The sequence below is a fragment of the Limanda limanda genome, chromosome 16 (assembly GCF_963576545.1).
Source record: "Limanda limanda chromosome 16, fLimLim1.1, whole genome shotgun sequence".
NCBI classification, from domain to species: Eukaryota; Metazoa; Chordata; class Actinopteri; order Pleuronectiformes; family Pleuronectidae; genus Limanda; species Limanda limanda.
In genome coordinates, this window is record NC_083651.1 from 15178022 (window position 1) to 15197574 (window position 19553).

The following is a 19553-nucleotide window of genomic DNA, read 5'->3' on the forward strand; positions in this document are numbered from 1 at the left end:
GGTATTTTGCTATATAACTGTTGTATATCCCCAAACACTCCAGCTTTCAAAGATTTACCGGGGAGTCTAAAGCAACACTGTCTGATGCTGTTTGTACCTTAACTGGTGAAACTTCCCAAACATCAGGAAACATCTTCTCTCCTCTCTTGATATTTTTATTACATCCCATGGTCCACGCTCCCCTGGACCCCTATATGATTTTTCGGGTTTGCTTCCCAACACATCCCCGGTGGTAGGTGCCGACTTGCAGCCCCCTCCCCACACCCCACCCACTTGAATGGACGAGGCTGGATTCCACTCCATATTTTGTATTCCGCCAGTGCATCTGATCCGAACGCACACTGGCTCTCCACAGCATTTCCACTCCAGCGCAGCAGAGACCAGGAGGCTCCGTGCGCTCCGCGAAGTTGGAGTCCACGCGTCCTGAGGGAGAATTGCGCAGCGCCTGGATTCATGTGGCTCCTCGACCCTCTCGGATCTCTAGTCTGCGGCGCCGGGGGGACTTGGATTCACCACTCTCGGCTGCAGTAGCTTTCTTGTTTGAGGAGAGGTGGGAAATGTTCTCACTCGTATAGTTTAGTTGGGGAAAGGCTTCATCAAGTGTATCCCCTGCGGATCTGCTGCTGCTGCTGCTGCATTTGGAGTTTCACCAGCAAGCGGGACCCTTGCTGCGGAGAACCGGACACATTGAGGGATCTGTTGCCCGAAGTGAACAATGCTCAGGCTGGAGACCATCCTGTGCACTTTCTCTGTGCTCTATGTGGCGGCGAGGGCAGATTTGAAAGCGCGGAATTGCAGCGAGGTGAGGGAGGCGTGCGTCGGGAAAGGCTTCAGCTTCGCACATGTTCCTCTCCAGGAGATCCCAGGTAAGGCTGCTCGGGTCAACACCTTCCTACTGCAGCGTTTCTGCATTTTTATTTGAAGTGTGCATGGAGGAGGTGCGATGCTTTTTGATCCCGCTGCAACTCATTGAAGATGCAAAAAAAAAGGAAAATGATAGAACCGCTTTTATGGTGCACGAGCGTCCTGAATCCACCACCTGTCACTCTCTGAAGTAGCCCTGAGTCACCGGGAGAAGTTTTTAAACCGCACACAAGGGATGAGCTCAGATGTCAAATTGTCCTAGTTGACCTGACAGGGTGGTGACCAACATCTGGAGCGGGCTCCTGCGCCCTACACTGACAGGACAGGACAGGACGCACAGCACTATAGTTAAAGGGATAGTTCACCTGAAAATGAAAATTCACTCGTTTTCTGCCAACCATAATGCCTATAAAGGGGTGGGTGAAATGTTTGAGTCCACAAATCACTTTTGGAGTTTTCAGGGGTAAACAGCGCTGCTGCCAAATCCGATAAAAGTGAAATAACGGGTGATCAATTCTTCAAATTTAAGAAAACTGGAAATGACTCCATCTAAGCCCCCGACATTCAAATCCGATTTGAAAGGGCATCATGTTTTTTCCCTGTTGCTTTTTTTGTCTGAAGAAGTGGTCACCATTTACTTCAATTGTATTGGATTTGGCTGCATTGCTGTTCACCCCTGGGACTCCAAAAGTATTTCTGGACTCAAACACTTTACCCAACCCTCTATCCCAGTAGGGGGGCACATAGATGAGGAGTTTATTTTCATTTTTGGGTGAACTATTACTTTAATGTTAGGCTTGGTGATTGCAGCCTATAATGAGGTCTGGATTGGTCGTAGCACATTGAGTCTGGTTCCTCTAGCGGTTTTGTCCTTTTCTCTCCACAATCAATGCTTGTTCGTTGTGGGAACCTTTGGATTCCTCTATATTATTGTAAATTGTCGACCCTACTGTGTAAAGTGCCTTGAGTTAATGCAGTTACTATTAGGTTCTATACTAGATAAAGTAGAATTTAATTAATACCAGCCAGCATCGACACTCCATGTGAAACCAGCTGTGTTGGGATGAGTGTCCAGCAGAGGTCCCTGACAGCACTAACCAAGCAGAGATAATGAAACGGTCAACTCGGCAGATTAACTCTGATTCCTGCGAGAATGAGGTGAGAAGGTGAAGTGGAACTGCTGGCTCCGGCAACGCTCCAGTCCATAACCATGAATCACCTGTTGTACTTAATTTCAGCCGCCGCCCTGTACTAGGCGGTTATCTCATTTCATTCCTAATTGACTAAATGACACATTCCAGCCTGTATGGACAGTCCCAGGTATCAAACAGACAGAGATCGTAAGAGGTTATAATTCAGATTGAATGATTTTAAATTGGATTCTCTGCTGAATGTAAGAACCTGGAAAATTAAGCAGCAGTCTTAGAAACACTATGTTCAAAAGTATACTTGATAATTCATATTGTATCACTTGTAACTATATGAATAGTAGTATACTGTGAACCCCAAATATATATCCCCAAATAAATTCTTATGGTACATGATATGAATTTATACATTTCTGTGATTTACAGGATGCTCTTTAGTGGCACTCTTAGCACAGTTGTTATTTATGTGAATATATGTCTTCACCCAAAGGACAGTCAAATGATTTTGTTTCCTATTAACCCAGGCAAGGTTTCATGGTCATCATTGTTAGGCTTCAGGGCCAAAGACCCTTTGTGTAGAATCACGGAATCTGGCACGAGTGGAAAAAAGCTGCGTATGTGACAATGGGCACACCTGCTCAGAGATGGGTTGAATAACATCCTGATTAAATCCTTTGGATCCGGATCCCTGACATCACAACTAATCTCCCAAATGAGTGAAACATGCAATCTCTTCTCATCTCCACATGATGTCACCCTGAATAGACGTCTTTTGATCCGCTCTTTGAATGAGTCCTAAAACCTTATGCACGTCTGCCGGAGAGACAACACATTAGCAGCACCTCAGCAAAATTCCAATGGTGATGGGCATGTCCTTCAGGCAGCAGACAGACTGCCTTTCACTCATGCAAACAACATCAGGGTTGAGCCAAGGCTTGACTGAAGTAAAAGTGGAAATGCTTAATTTTCTAATCAAAAATCTGACAATACGTGTTACAAGTAAAGGAGGGAGAAATGCACGACATGTTCTCTTTGGAGATCTTCATCCTTCACTTTGTAAACTGTTGAAATTCATAACATTTATCTCACTGATGGTACTTTGCTTTGGCATATTGACAAACTGGTAGTTTCTTGGTATTAATAGTTCATTTTTATGGAAAATCCAGCAAGTGTACTCCGCATTAAAAGTTTTAAAGTATTATTTTAATATTATTCTATGTAATTAATGTGTAGTTAAAGGCTCTATGAAGTACATTGAAGATTTGGGTGTTTTACTGACAGATTACCCAATATCATAACAAAAGTGCACACGTTTTCGTGACCTTCATTGTAATTTCATTTCATATCACTGGTGTGTAATATGAGCTATTAGGAGGTGGCACTGAATGGGTTAAGAGCCCCCCTGTGGCAGATGGTGAGCATGTTCATTCTTGACATTAGTTTGGAGATAATATTCCAGTACTTGTAGATTAGTGGGCTCTCATGGGACTCGGTGGAGAGCGGCTCTTAAAGCTTCCCGTATAGCTTATTGTTCCTGTCAGCCTTACAGCTGCCATCACACTCTATTAACTCACTAATGATTTGAGAAAAAATGTCAGCCTTGATGTAAGTGCTACACCTGCTGTATATAAATGATGCCTTCACTGACCCAGCATGACGTACTGTACATTTGACAGCTCTTTGCTGCTTGGTTTCTTGAAATCCGCATTAGCTGATATAGGCAGATCCTTCAACGTGAAGCTGTGGTGACAGATGTGTGAGCTCTGGCTTCTTTTGATGTGAGATTCAACATAGAGACCGTGCTTTATGTATGAAGTTTGAATCTTTATCATGTTTATGTTAATAAATACGTTTGTTTTCATTCCGCCTTTTTTCGATATGAGAACCTCATCTTGCCAAAATCAATTGTGTTTTTAAAGGTTCAATTATAGCGATTATGATGGTAGAATAACAGCAGGATATATTTTTTCACAGCACCACTTGAAATGCTCAGCCACAGCTACCGTGTGTTTTTGTGTGCGGATACAAGCAAAAAGCCTCAAATTGCACGTTTTTGGCTGCTGTTGGTGTTTGGTCAAACAGAAGGAACCAGGTCAGGTGGAATAACAGCAGTGGTTATTCAGTGTTAAGTCAGTGTTATTGACTGAAATGTTGCTATTATCTAAAGTCTAAAGGCTCGGATGATACAGAGGATTCCACAAGACTCGGCCTCTGCCTCTGCCTGCTGACCGGGGCAGACTGGAGGCTGTCAGCAGCAACACGGTGAAGGCATTTCTGAAACATGGGAGCATGAGCATCAGATTTCTCTAAAAGTCTTTGGAGTGATCACACATCTTTAAATGTCCAGAGTATCTCCCTCTCCACAGCACACTGTACTTTATTCTGATTTAATTACTGCCAAATTCGCACATTTTTTGCATTTTAAATCCTTAAAATGTTGCCTTTAGAAACCAATTTAAAAACCAGTACCTCATCGCTCTGGTTAAAAAACAAGACCTGCTCTCAGTCGTGCTCTCACCGTCTCAATTTCCAGTGGAATACCCAACGTCTGAGACAAGATGGGAAGATGTGGAAAGTGAGTCACACGGCTGACTGCAGGTTTCAGTGGAACTTCTTAACACGTCGTACTCTGTCACCTACTCATCTGGCGTCCGGCGCTGTTTACTCCCAGCCTGGAGATGGAGAGATGGGGGGAAAAGAAATAACGTTGCTGATATTTGATGTGATCCTTGGCTGCTTGCACAATGAGGCAAAACGGTCTCTGCCGAAGCGTGTAATGTGCACAGGTTCTCCGCTGTCGTGTAATGGGATGTAGGGGATTAAATGGGGCTAAATGGGAGTGCCTGTGTGAGGGAGCGGCCAGGTGACTTTGTTAGCCCCTGCAGCATACGTCAGTATTGCTGTGATGTATTGTCAGATTATTGTGACCTTCCTGTCAGTCACACATGGAGATACAGCAGGTCCGCACGGGACTAGAGTCCTGCAGGATCACAGCTGTTGCTTGTGGGTTTATGCTGTTACATTCCCCCCCTTTAAACATCCTACTATTCCTGATAAAACAGCAGATAATGGATCTTTTGGGATTGGAAGCCGTTGATTGAGTTTGTGTGAAGGAGCAGGATTTGAGGCTGCATTCTCCCACAGAAACAGTAACACAATGTGTATGTGTCCCACGGAGAAGCAGAGGGGGATACTATCAGAAAAGAAAGAAGCCAAACAACCGCATGTCTTGTCCCAGAGCAGAGGGGGATTTCTCAAACGCTGCCTCCATCGCCGTGTCATCAATCATGCTCATGAATGCCAAAATGGCCACATGATGGGCCGTCTCTGCGGGTGTTCCCTCTGAGAGCTGTAGGAAACATTTTGTCCTGCTTGTGTTTCCGCGTCGCAGCCTTTGGAAGCAGAGCGACGCAGCTCTCACAGCACATCAAGAAGCTCATGCAGAGGAACGTTTGATTAATCTCATTACATTCGTTCACTGTTGTCTTTCGTCGTAAGTTGATGAGATACAAATTTCCCCCGTTGTGGGACTTCTAAGGATTATGTAATCTTACAATTTGCTTTAGCACTGATTGAATTTGTGATGTCGTGTGGAAGGCAGAGATGCATTTAATAATACATCCAACTAGTCAAACATCCAGGACTTGAGAACTTTTTTTCTTAGTTAGTTGAATTATAAATTAAGGTTTTGCTTTACTTTTCTGTCTTATTTGAATTGGTCAGATCTTCACAGGATAACGGCATATATTTGTAATTAGAGAACATTGGAATCCAAATCTTAAAGAGGGTTTATTCAGTTTCTAGGCTATGGTCCATGATCTCAAACTACTGACATCACTCAAATTTATTGATTGTAAAATTAAGGATACTTCTTTCATTCTTTACTGGCGACCAGTCCAGGGTGTATCTCACCTTTTTGCCAAATGTCAACTGTTACACTCCAGCCTCTCCGCAACCCTCATATGATAAGAAGTGGAGATGGACGGATGTTGTTTTCTGGTTATGTTTTCATCATTTGTTTCTTTATTAGTTAGCAAGCTTACGTAAAGCCTACCCAGCCGATTTCCATGAAGTTTACTGGAGGGGTGGGACATGTCCGAGGGAAGAACACTTTATATTTCCGAGCGGATCCGAATAAAAGGGGCAGATCCATGAGTTTTCAGAACAGAAAAGGTTCTTGTGTGTGAGAGAGAACTGCATTGCATGCTTCTTGTGCCTTTGTGTAGAGCTGGAGCTGAAACAATGAGTTCTATCTGTCTGCGTGGATGGTAAAAACCTTATGGGCAATAGCGATGTTCACTGTTAGACAATGTATCAACAAAGCAAGTCTGATATCTCAAGTCTGATATCTCTAATGTTGTTATGAAAAGTGTTAATATTTTTGTTCTGTTCATTATAAAACATTGGCACAGATTTTGCATCATTAGCTTATATTCACAGTATCTTCATCACTATCAGGGACGCCACGATACATTTCCTAATATAAGCATTTTTATTTGAATGCAATACTGACACGCACCGCCCTTGTGTTTGCTCCTATGAAGCCATGCAAAGTTTTTCAGACAAAATTATTTTTACTCTACAACTCTGAAACCTCCAGTAAATGGAATATTATTCTTTTGCGGCTCCCAAGAGGAAGATATCCTCAGGTCGGTGAATTTTGAGTTTAGAAGGAGGAAAAAGACTTAAAGGTTACTGTCTTTTTCCAAACACCGAAATAACTTTCTGGATAATATTTCTAAATCCTAATCCTGTCTGTGACCTAAGTCTTCTGTTTATTTTGGTTGTGGCCTTCAGCGGAGTTCGTGTCCAACTTTCTGTTGCTCACAACCCTGGTCGCTGATATATGAATGCAGCCTACACATTTCAAAGCTTGAAGGGATTTGAGTTGTGAGCTGGGCAGTTGTTAACACGGCCACTAAACAGTGCATGTGATCTAAAATCAGTATTCAGATAGTTTCACATGAATTTCCCCTGTATAGTAACAAAGCTTATTTCTTCACTTGCAACATGTAATGTTTGAATATATTAAAATGTAAACGCATGCAAGAGAGTCTGGGCTATTAAAGATACTATAAGCCTAATGTGCCATGTTTATACTGTTGATAAGCAGCAGTTGTCATATAGATTACTGATGGAGAGATGGTGCGAACACAGCCTCGGAGAATGAATATGTGTCAAACTCATTCGAGATAAATCTACTGTGAAAAACAAGGAAATAGATTGAAGGTGTTCTCCCGAGACGCTGTGGCGGGAGCTGTTTAATGGTTTCAGAATCATTTGAAATGTGAAGGAATGAGCGCTCGTGCTGTCAACAAGAGCTTGAATGGATGTTATTTTGATCTTGTCAACAACTGCCCAATTAAACTTTCACCTGGAGCGTCTGAGAATTTATAAACACATTTCCACTATTCATTCATCCTATTTTTATGCCTCCGCGCCAGAGACAGCCGTGGCCGGAGGCATCGTGTGTTTTCATTTTTTTTTTCCGTTCGTACGTCCTGTTCTCGTTAACACAATATCTCAGGGACGCCTTGAGAGAATTTCCTCATCTATGGCGACTGAAGAATAAACTGATTTGAATTTAGTGGTTAAAGGTCAATGTCGTGGCAATCTCCAATATTCTTTTTTGCAATAACATAATAATGTGCTTAATATGTTACTTGCAATAGTTTAATGGGTTAAAATGATGAAGTTATATCATTTTGTATCCAAAAAGGTCAAAGGTCAACTTCACTTTGACATCATGACAACACTTTTCTCGTGTAACGTTATAACTCAGGAACAGAAGGAGAGATTTGGACCCTTTTTAAATCATTTGGTCAGATACTTAAATGGAGACACTAATCTTTTGTGCTCCTTCAAGAAATGCAGAGTGCTTTACATTCAATGTAGATGAAAATAAAGACTTATATAAATTATGTGCAACCCAGTAGAAAATGCTTGAGAATCATCCATGATTTCAGCCCCAGTTTTGCTTCCTATTCCTCATCAGTGTAGAATGAAGGCATATTTAGCTTCAGCTCCCTCTCATAGGTTACCTCTTACAGTAAAATAATCTATTCTAATCAAATTCCACTGATACAGTCGACGACAATACGCTCCCATACTCTCAGGCTCAAAATGTAATCTTCTCATTTTGAAGTGGAAGATAGTTGAGACGTGTTACCTCAGAATCCCAGATCATAAAATGCCAGCAGGTGTGTGAGTGTGTGACTATCAGACGACTGCAGTCATTGTTCAGACATTAGTGGCACATGTCTCTTACTTGTTATCTGACTACAAATAATTATTTCGATATATTATTTATTTGTTAGAATTGTCTACACTTCTTCCAGGAGTTGACATCTTTTCCATCCACGAATCATCAGTGACATTTCAGAAAACAATCCCCAGGTTCCGATGTGTGTCTCGTCATTGACGTGAGAATCAGATGTTAGGCTTCTGGCTGTGACATATAGCTGGTACTTTTCCCCAACACCTCATCTGCCTGTCAAAAACCTAGCCATCATGAAATAAAGCCCCCTCGAATGCCTTGTTGCCGGCGTTGGATCTATCTTTAGCCACACGTCTGCCACTCCCTGTCTTGTTGACAACGTCTGACTAGACCTGATGTGCAACTGGAGAGGATGTCTGCCTTCACACTGCTCCTGAGGATGATTCAGTGCGCTGCGTTCCGGCGAGCCGCCGTGGGGAGCTCTGCGTCGTGCAGTGGAGTCGAGTCCTCCTCCTCGCGGGGAAGCCGACGAGACGGCACTTGCGCGGTAACAAGGTATCAGAACTAATAAAGGCCGGTGTTGGCAAACTAAGCTGTAAGTGCTGAGTGAAAAGTAACGATCAGTGGGGGTTTAGAGGCTGCTCCCTCCAGGTCTCCAAACAGCCGCCAGCTGCTACCTGTAGTGTGGACCTCTGCCATGCTCTACTTAGCAAGGTGACGCAGGAGAGAGTGGCTTGCCTGCTCGGGTCCAATTCTCCGGGGGGGTCTAGGCATGCTGCCCGCGCGGATCGAATATCCACACTGATCTTCTCATGCGTTCACAAGGCTTTTTATTACATACTTCTGACTAAATATCAAAGCCACATAATGCTGATTATGCTGTGCCTGTCATCTGTAAATGTGCTGCACATGGTGTTAAGGAAATCCATACATTAATCTCTGCTGTAATGATTTTAGTGCAGGAGGGTATGACACATGAATATTCCATAGTTATTAGCTCCATACTCACAACAAGGTCACACATTATTGGACATTTTGGTTGTTTATTTGTGTTCTCTGTAAATAATTATGCAAGGTTAAATCGTTAAAACGAGTGTATTGTTTGAAGAAAAGTTCCGAATCATTACTAAATCATGTCATGCGAGAGAGCCAATAAAACCTAAGGGAATAGCCAAAGTTGTCCTATTGACATTATGGACATATTGACAAGTATATTAACCTTAACTCATGCGTCAAGAGACACACGCAAGAAAACATTCAACCTTAATAGTCCAAACTTTCAAAATAATCCGTTTATGATGATATAAAACAAAGAAAAGGACCAAATCCTCATATTCCACAAGCTGGAGGCAGAAAATCATTGTTCGCTTTTGCTTTTTGATTGAAATTGGCTGAAACTATTAATCAGTCATCAGAGTTGTTAATTTTTTTGTAGACCGAGGGGAATGATTAATTTAAGCTCCAGTGAATTGCCAACACCTTTAACTTGTATGGTCACCTCCTCTGCACTCGATTACCCAGCGTTTCCGTCTTCCAACCCGGAGGAGTCAGTATCCGTTGCAGAAACGTTTTTTTTATGTGAAGCTGAGTTTTGTGAACGACAACAATTTCTTCAAAAGCTGCTTTAAAATTCTTCCTCCGTATAGTCACAGAGGGCAGTTATGCATTTATATTACTTTCCTTCAAACAGTTTTTATTTCATGGTACTCTAAGAAATATTCCACTATGAAGTTCCATACCGTTGAGTCAACACTCGGCTGTTTTATCATGCACACAGCCCTGCATACGGCATGTTGCAGCGGAATATCTTGACATATCTACAGAAAAATACTGACACAGTTGCAGGGAGTATGAAACTGTTCCAACATCTTTATTCCTGTCCTTTTTTCCTTCACGCCGACTCTCCTGAGGATGAAACCATCATACCATTGTACTGTGCTGCTTTTATTGTCGACTGTTTTATGTCGGTGAGATTTCATTTCCTCTTGAACCTGTCCTCGTTCACCCAAGGACATACACTCCTCTGTATGTGCATCCTCCAGTTATTTAAAAACAGGAGCTTTCATTAGGACTTCTTACATGACCCAAAATGTGATAGGAATACTGTCATTCATTCGTGATTGATGCAGGTTATATAACCTGAGAGAGAAACCTGGCTAGTCTGTACACAAAGGCCTCCAGAGACATTATTAAAAAGTGTAAGGGCTGTGCAGACTATGCAGATTTATAGAATCATGCTATTGTTCACATGCTATGAATTTTATTATTGTATGGTTCCTGAGGATATGATCAGCCTTTTGCAGGAGGCATTCTCCAGAAAGTCTAATCATCCATCAGTCAGGGGGCGGAGTGTCACACACACTGAGCGGTGAAACAGAAATAGTGAATGTCCCCCATATAATCTATGTACATTAGCTGTGTTGAATGTCTGACAGCATATGGCATTTAACTGAATGTAATAAGTGTGTGTGAGCAACGCATGACGGCTGCGCTGATGATCTGCTGCGTGCTGTGGGCATCTGTTGTTCACACAGGAAGTGTCTCTACCTGAGTGGCTTCCTGGGGCTTCTGGTGTGACTACTGTGTTTCCTCAGATATAAATACTTAGCTATATACTCAACTAAATTCCTGGACACTACAGTATGAAGCTGTAATAATAATAAAGACCTTGTCAAAACAAATTAATGGATTCAGTCCTTTACATTGAAGCGGGTACAGGAAGTGTGTTGCAAATATTAATGTTGTTACAAATTGGACAGATAAACATTGAGAATGGTTAAAATGGTTTTACATGCATATGGGTTAATAAATAAGGACATTTCCAAAATTGGCATTAATAAACAATGATAAATGAAATCGATAATATAAACGAGAGCATTTGGTGGGAAAGAAGTGGGCGGATACTTGGACCCACTTTACTTCTCGGAGGAGAGAAAGGGTGCTGTGATGTAACACACTTTCAAGACAAACACTTTCTTCTGACTTTCTTATTGATCACTACGATACTGTTGACATGTACTGAGTTTTGGATTATTAAAATTGGCCCAAAATATGAAGGAATTGATACATTCTTACTAAAAACATGGTCCAATCGAGACTGTCCTGTAAATACAAATCAACAGGGTGCAGGAGCTACAGTAACATTTTACCATCAAACGATCTCTTTTGGTCATAGTAACAGTAGCAAAAGAGGAAGTCAGGTGATGTGATATAAAGAGTGACATAGTTTACATTATAGGATAACGTTCACACAGGAGAATGCTGTTTGTTTGCAGTGTGAAACCAATACCTTCTTTTATCCACCCAACCATAATCCTGTTTTTATTATCTGGACCGTGACAATGAAAGTCACCTCATCATAAGGAAGTATTTATTTTGATCCATACCACAGTCCTTGCCTCGTATGAAAGGGTTTAGGTCGTTCAGACTGGAGGACCTGTTGGGCTGTAAGATCAGAACTGGGAGCTGCTATCAAGCCCCTGATATTCAGAGCACTTTGCAGCTGTCTCATGCTGATGAAGTGACGAGACAGGGAAGATGAAACTCCACCGACATTAGTAATGCTGATCTCATTAGGACGGAATATGGCTTCAGGTCTGAATGCATAAAAAGTTTGTCGGGGGGAAGCACAGGGACACAGCAGATGGCAGAGCACATATGCTGCAGGTCTCTGACCAGGTGCACTGATGAATACTTCTGAGAGTTGGTCCCCCTTTGCTGGTAACCACAGGAACTCTGACTCTTTATTCTAGAAACTGAGGTATATGTCACAATGATGGCATAAATACTGTATCTTCATATGAGAACATATAAAGGAAATTGAACATTTATTAAGTTGTTTATTCATTTATTTAAAGGGATATGAAAGGGAAAGTATTTGTTTTTTGCCTCCACCTGATGTTGTCACTTTGCTTTACCCGTGCACCGCTGCAAGAATGAACCGAACACCATTGATGCACTGACATTTTGACTCTTAGGCAAGGAGAAGGCTGTGCAAGTGTGACATCGCTAAAAATGTAAATATTTTTATACTGCTATTAGCGAGTTATGGATGGGTCGGCAGGGTGGTGCAGTTGTTAGCACTGTCGCCTCGCAGCAGTTAGATTCTGGGTTATGGGTCCTGTGGGTCATTTCACGCCATGTAACTCCTCTAATGATTAACATTAGCCCCTGACTCAAAGTAAAATTAAATCACACGTGGGAGCAAATGACAAACGAAAGCTTATAATGCAGAGTCATGTCCAATAAAATGACCTGTAAAGTTGCACGCTATGCACATGCCCTATACTGTTTATCATGTAGGAACATCAAGAAACCTCATTTTGAAAACCATTTTCAAATTTTTCTCGTTGCAGATGAAATATTAAGCATTTAAAAACACTAAAAAATCTCATCTCAGCAGGCAGGAAGAAGAGAAGAGCTTCTGATAAGAGCGCTTCATTTGCCAGGATAATGACATATCTGAGTTGACTGACACTCCATTTGATTACAGACACGGGACTGACGTGAAGTGATTGCAATCTATTGTTATTATTAAATTGCAGCGTGTTTGGATGAATCTCTTTCATTACAACCCATATTTACAGGGTTAAATTTGGATTTTCTGCTTGCAAGTGTCGCTTGTTTCCTTGTTTGTGTATTAATATGAGGAGCATCTGCTGTTGTGAATCCATGTTTAACATGATCTGAGGCCCGTGAAGCGAAGTTATGCATCATCGTGTTAGTGCTGCACGAACGGAGGGACTGGGATTGTTCGGCGGACGAGTCTCCTTGTGTCACCTTCAGCGTGCTGGGGTTACTGAATAACTCCCTTTCAGCGTGAAGTGTAGCTTGCTCGGGATCACAGACAGTTCGGGAAAAAAACTAAAAAAAGCAAACAAAAACTCCATCCGCACAAGACTTGGCTTGGTGCAGACCAAACAAGTGAGGAAACATCCCAAAGCTCTGCTAAGACATTTACTTGAAGAATACTTTTGTTTTCACAAGTGCTTCCCGAAAAAAAAGAGAAAACATAGCAACTCTCAAGGGTCTCCGCTCACATCGACCTATTTTTCTGTTTGAAAGATGGGACAAGTGGTGATAGACAAGCCGATAAAAGCTTCAAGCTATGGGAAACTTCAACCTAGGGTACATATCTAAATCTGAAGTGCTGTGATGTTGCAGTAAAATAAGTGTATAATGATTTCATGATAAGCTTCTATGTGTGTGTGAAAGAAGGAGAGAAGCACTATTTAGAAACGTCAACAGGCTGTTTAATGTTTCACCTTTACAGCTCTGACGTAGAAAACTGTATTTGTCACAAAGTCTGGTGGGCTGCTGTATCTGTGCCAGTTCACAGCTTGTTTGTAGAAAGAGGCTGAGTTCCATAGAAATTATAATAATGGAATTGTATTCTGCCAATAATGTCTGGCGGGCGGACTTGAGTCCAACACCATCTTCTGCTCCTCGTACTACAGCAGATTTTATTTTCCTATCTTTTTTCCCAGGGCTGTGAAACCAGCAATCCAAATGCTCATTGTCTCCATTCTAAAAGTCTGACTTATGACTTAAAGCTATGTTTTTATTGCTGGAAACATTCTGTATGAATCAATGGCAGAGAACCAGATTGTGCTGCAGGACTGCTCTGAGAACTTTCCGATCTATATGCTCTATAAATACCTGCAGTGGGAAGGAAATCATATCTCCAACTCCAGGAATGTTGCACCAAAATATCATGTTAATTGATAAATTAAAAGTCTAAAAAGGACCAGATCCATGTTATTTATTTTGTTGACTTGTGTACCTGCATTATTCAGAGAAATCCTCTGTTTAATAGAAGGGAACAGGAAGTTCCATTTAGGTTACTTTGTCCGTTTCTGCTGTATCTTCCAGGGCAAACGACGTATGACGAAGGAAAACACACTACTAGTTAGTTAGGTGTGTTTTCCTTCCTTGTTTGTATTTGTCACTCATAAAGGATCATGATTATTCTTTGCAATTTGCTCGGTAGCATCAATACAGCTTTAATATGTTGCTTCATCTGTGGAGGTGAATTGCACCTGGGTCGAGTGAGGACAACTTTCATCTGCAGCTCCCGTGATCCCACGTTGCTTCACGATGACATCATACTTTTCCCCCAGTTATTGTTTTGATTGACACACAGTCTTAAGTCCTATATGTTGCTTCACCCACAATCTCTTCCAAGCAGGGGTTTTGTTGCTCTATATATTGCATCACCCACTTCCCTGCTAGCACAACACATGTTGCAGGTTGCATAACAATAAAATGTAACATGAGGTTGTAAGAGACATAGACGACCCATGGGCTTGTCTCAATGTAACATGGCATGTATAAGTGTTATAGGAAGATAAAAGAAGACTCAGTTGAAGTGTGTGTACTCAGAGGAACTGACGTGTAGGTGGAAGTATAATTAGTGAAAAGAGTTGACAGGTAATTGTGTTTTGTGTTTCGTGAGCTGCAGTCTAATGAGAGGAGTCTGCATCCATCGCATTGTGTTAACCAAGAAGAGCTGAGATCAGAAGTGTATTTGGTATAGTGGCTGAAGCAGGTTACTACAGCATCTGTGTTCATCCCACTGGCCCCTAAAGCATTTTTGTCTAGAAAAGGAACAGCAGTAAAATGCTGCCAAGTTTGATCCAATCTCTCCAATCACACACGGAAAGTCCAGAAAAGTTGTTTAACTGATCCATGTATGTGTGTGGGCAGGCAGCAGTGTGCCATTGTTGGTTTCAGTTTTGATGTTGTTGACAATGGATTATCGGAAATATCACCAAAATAATTTTTATTCTGTAAAAAAATAACAAAGAAAGATCTTGATGTGACACTAGCATGAGTGTTTCTGTTGAAAAACTAAGTCTGTTCCTGTCTGCTGCTAATGGTCTGTAGCTGTCTGTGCTGGTTTGACCTTGGCTCAGAAGGCCGTTGCTCTTTGCTTGGTGAAGTCCCTTGATATCCGTTTCCTCTATGTTGATGTACGACATGCTTATTTTTGAGTGATTTTTTTTGCTCTGTTGAGACGACTGGAGCCGGAGCAGGGCTGTTGTGTCAAGATGGATTATTTTTCTGTTCTTGATATATCTGATGAAAAGGCTGCACTCAACGTTTGGAGCCCGGGGACTTCCTAGTAACATCTGCTTCTGAAGACAGCTTGTGATGTTATGAAGTGCCCACATCCATATTTTTTACAATTTTGTAATTTTTTGTGTCTCAGTGCCAGCGACTGCAACTGGACAAGAGCATTTTGTTTCTGGGATGTTGGTCAGTCCTTATGTACGTGCATTGGTCCGCATGTCTGTCACATTGAGAGAATTTCTTCAAATTTGCTTCAAACATTCAGTTGCACACAAGGACGAACTCTGTTTTTACCTTGTGAACGTGATAGCTCAGGATCACCTCTGGGGAATCCTTTCAAATTTGATACAATTGCTTATTCAGACTTAGAGATGGTCACTGTGACCTATCCAAACATGTTTTTGGTTTTGTGAACACAACATCTCAGGAACAGCTGGAAAAATGTCTTCAAATTTGGTCCAAACCTTCAACTCAAAAATGCTATCTTATAAGGTTTTGGTGGTCAAAGGTCAAAGGTCATGGTCATAGTGACCCTACCACCTTGAGATAATTCTTTCAAATGTTTCCTTGGGCTCACAAATTAACTGAATGATCAAAGATATAGATCATGGGCACCTCATATTGGTCTGGAAAACAATGGATTCAGACTGAAACTGCACTGGTTGAAGGAGGCTTCCATCATTTGTTTAAATATGTGGTAAAAATATCAAATATATCACCTGCTTTTTAGATTCTGCAGGCCTGATGAGTTGTGCTGGAATTGTGAGTCTCATATGTCTTATTCAACAAAATATCTGCAATGGGAGGGGTCCATCTGAACGCTTCAGTGACATATTAACACTGAATTCCCTCCTCACTCCTCAAAGATCAAAGCCTTTTTATTGGTGCATACCCCAGATTATACTTTGTGTTAATGTTTCTATATTTTGACAGTAGCTGTTCTGTTTTCTCTCTGTTTTCACACAATGTTCCTGTTCACCAGAACCATGAAAATGCACATTTTCACAGAAATTAACCATAAACCCTAATAAATTAATTGAATTTACTCATAACGAAGTAAAAGAACCTTGTCTAAGGATTTGTAGTTTGTGTGCTGTTTATTTGATTGATTTTTAATGGAAATAATGACCCATGGTAAAAATACTGATACATTTCAAATTTCAAATTTCATACTTCATAAGATGGGTATTTGAAATAGATGCTTTGTCTTTACAGCCCTCACACACAAAGATGTTCCCTCGCAAAACGCTATTTTTACAGAGTTAATCTGCTGCTGAGAAATAAGATTAATGTTCAGTTCATGGAGGGAAAGAAAACATTAGCTGCACTGCTTTTTATTTTACAGCACCTGTTCTATAGCCACCAAAAGCATTTATGATATAAATTTCGAACCTAATTGAAATGAAATTATCATTACTACACAATGGGTTTCCATTCTGTTTTAATAATCAATATTAAGCATGATAAAGGGCAAACATAAATCACCTGATTCTCTTTTATAGTAAGATCATTTCCTGCTAAACAAAATAGTGTTTTTTCAAAAAGTACCATACCTCTAATTTAATTAAATTAGAGGTACTGGGATTACCAGCGTAACAAAATAATCTCATCTCAAGGCTTTCAACCACATCTCCCAGTCTTCATCAGTGAATGGGACACATTTTATCTATAGGTCATGTGATGATGTAACGAGCGGAGGCCCTTTCATTCCCTGACGATGACTCTGGGATGCACTGGAGAGGAGACATGTAGTTGATAATACTTTGTCACACGCTGTCGTCACCATCCTGTGTGTGTTTCTTGATCTGCTTTGATCTGCAGACTCCAGGCGGCACATGCTCCCTTCGTTCTCTAAAGTCACCAGAAGTGCAACAGACTGCGACTGTTAATGATGAATTTGTAAACAGTTGGGAGCTTAGTCATACCCAAAGAAGTAGGCTGATAATTCATATCTGCCTTTTTGAGTATGCATATTTATCTCAAGCTCCTTTCACATGTTTTCCTGTGATTGAATTGACCATTCACATTAAAGGGACTCTTACCTTTGTTGCATTTTTACACTTTTTTTGGATAAGGTTAAATTGGTATTAATAAGGTAATGACACTCTAAAATGCAAGACAGACCCACCAGGAGTAAAAACAAACAATTATTTCACTCTCATAATATTTAGTGAAAACTTCAACCAATAAAATTCTTCGGACCGAAGGACCTTATTGGCCGACAGACCTGTCTGTTTGCTGCATGGACATGCAGGTTTTCTGTCTGCTTCTTGTGGCGCATTCGGGCCCGCGTCATCAAGGCATGTGAATGTAAATGTAAATAACTTACCGAATCCATTGCTTTGGTAAACAAAAACTCACGTGCGTGCGCGGAGGCAGTAGGTTTAAAGTCTGCTTGTAAATAAAGTTTCTTCAAAAAAACACCGCGGATTGGAACGAGGGGGTGGGGCATTGGAGGAAGGCGGGTTGATTTGAATGTGCTGTAATTCTCAAATGCAACAAAGGTAAGAGTCCCTTTAAGGCAACAACAGCGGCATTCAGACGAGGTCACAGCATACATTTATGGGTATATTGAGTAAAGAGACCTACAGTTCTGCCTTTTTATAACGCAAACCCAATCTTCATTTCTTTGGACTGTGGGCGGAAGCCTTAGTACCTGGAGAAAACCCACACAGACTAGTGGAGAACATGCAACTCCACACACCAACACACAGGAAGTGGTTGAGATGTGCTTGTTCCCCAGAAAGCTGTTGAATCCTGTTTATTGAAAATTCCCTCCGGCTACATCCAATTCCTACGTTTCTCGAAAAATGGCTTAATCAAACTAAAACAATCTCTGTCCACACGAGCGTTTTTTGGCTTTGTATCCATTTGAATCCTGATCCATACACGTGCACATGCCGGTAGAAACAGGAAGCATTTAGTTGTTAGTTTCAAAATTGTCGCAGATTGCTTGAATAATAGCTCATCTCCCATGCAAGCAGCTAATCATAAAATGCAGAATTTAACGGCACAGCAGCTGTTAACTGTCAACAGGGTCAACTAGGCTTGTAATTGATTGTCCATATTCTTCACTGGTTGCTGAGGCTGATGCCCGTTGTTTTCTTACGGAAGGGTGTGTGCTGATGAATCAGCGAAAGCTTCGTTATGACTGAAAAGACTCAATCAGGAAGCGGTTGTCAGTGACTACGTCCAGAATAAAATACTGCAGAGTTTTACTGGCTCTAAATCTCAGGAGTAGCGTGGACACCAGACAAATCCAGAGCTTAGTTGATGTATTTTTAAAATGAAAGGTCGTATGGATGTAACCTCAGCCATTTTTGTATATTTTAGTTTGTAAAGAAGTTCCTATTTATTAATATTTACACTTATTTTGAATTATTTGTGTGTTGGACTTATTTCTTCAAATCTTTCAACATTTCCTTATTTTTTTTCACATTTATCTGCAAATCTGATCTTGTGCTATTGTTCCCTCCCTCAGTGAACTAGGCTGTTATTGTTTACTGCTGCATCGGTCTGGTGCTGCATGCGGTGAGGATTTTACAGCTGCCACCTGCATGCAGCTGTTTTCCTGATTGGAAACTCATGCTCATCATTGATGATGTACATCAAATTTGCATTTGGGAAACTGAAATCTGATTCGAGAGTACAATGTGCGTGTGGGAGACACAACTGAAAAGTGGACGAAATGCACTGACACAGTTTAAATACGTGTTTCAAAGGTGATTTCTGAAAATCCGTCAGTTAATGCTGAATACTGTTTGATGTCTTCACTGTCTTGACGACGTGATAATCATTTCTACGCTGCGATTGTTTTTCCATTTCATTTCTTGTTTTGCTCGCCCTCCCACAGTGATGTTGGGTGTAAGACATAAATCCTGCTGCAGAATGAGTCTGCGTCATCTGTGGGGCTTTTAAAAAAAGACTGCTCGGCAAGATGGAACGATGAAGATCATTAAGTTTTGATTCACTGAAATATTTTCCCAGTGTCATCAATAATGTAATAAGCAAGAGAATTTGTTTCAAGAATATGCTGTGTGTTTTTCTTTATCAATTTGAAAACTGAGGCTGATTATTGTCAGACCAAATTAGAAAGACAACCATAGTTTGATGCATGATGTGATGAAAACTGTGTCAGATGTGATACCCTTATCAAGTCCCCTCGATATTATCCCTCAAAACACAGTGGAGATTCTGTTTTCTCATCATTAATAGTTCTCTATCTTCAAATATGATCTTTTCTAAGGCTGCAC

General features: G+C 41.1%; 1 protein-coding gene across 1 annotated transcript in view; it reads left to right on the forward strand.

Moving 5' to 3' along the window:
* Positions 1-715: 715 nt before the first annotated feature.
* The window catches only part of LOC133021912 (glypican-6-like), a 79048-nt gene continuing 60210 nt past the window's right edge, over positions 716-19553 (forward strand). Inside the window, exon 1 of the mRNA XM_061088918.1 lies at positions 716-866. Coding sequence (XP_060944901.1) covers positions 716-866 — 151 coding nt within the window. The remainder of the gene's footprint in view (positions 867-19553) is intronic.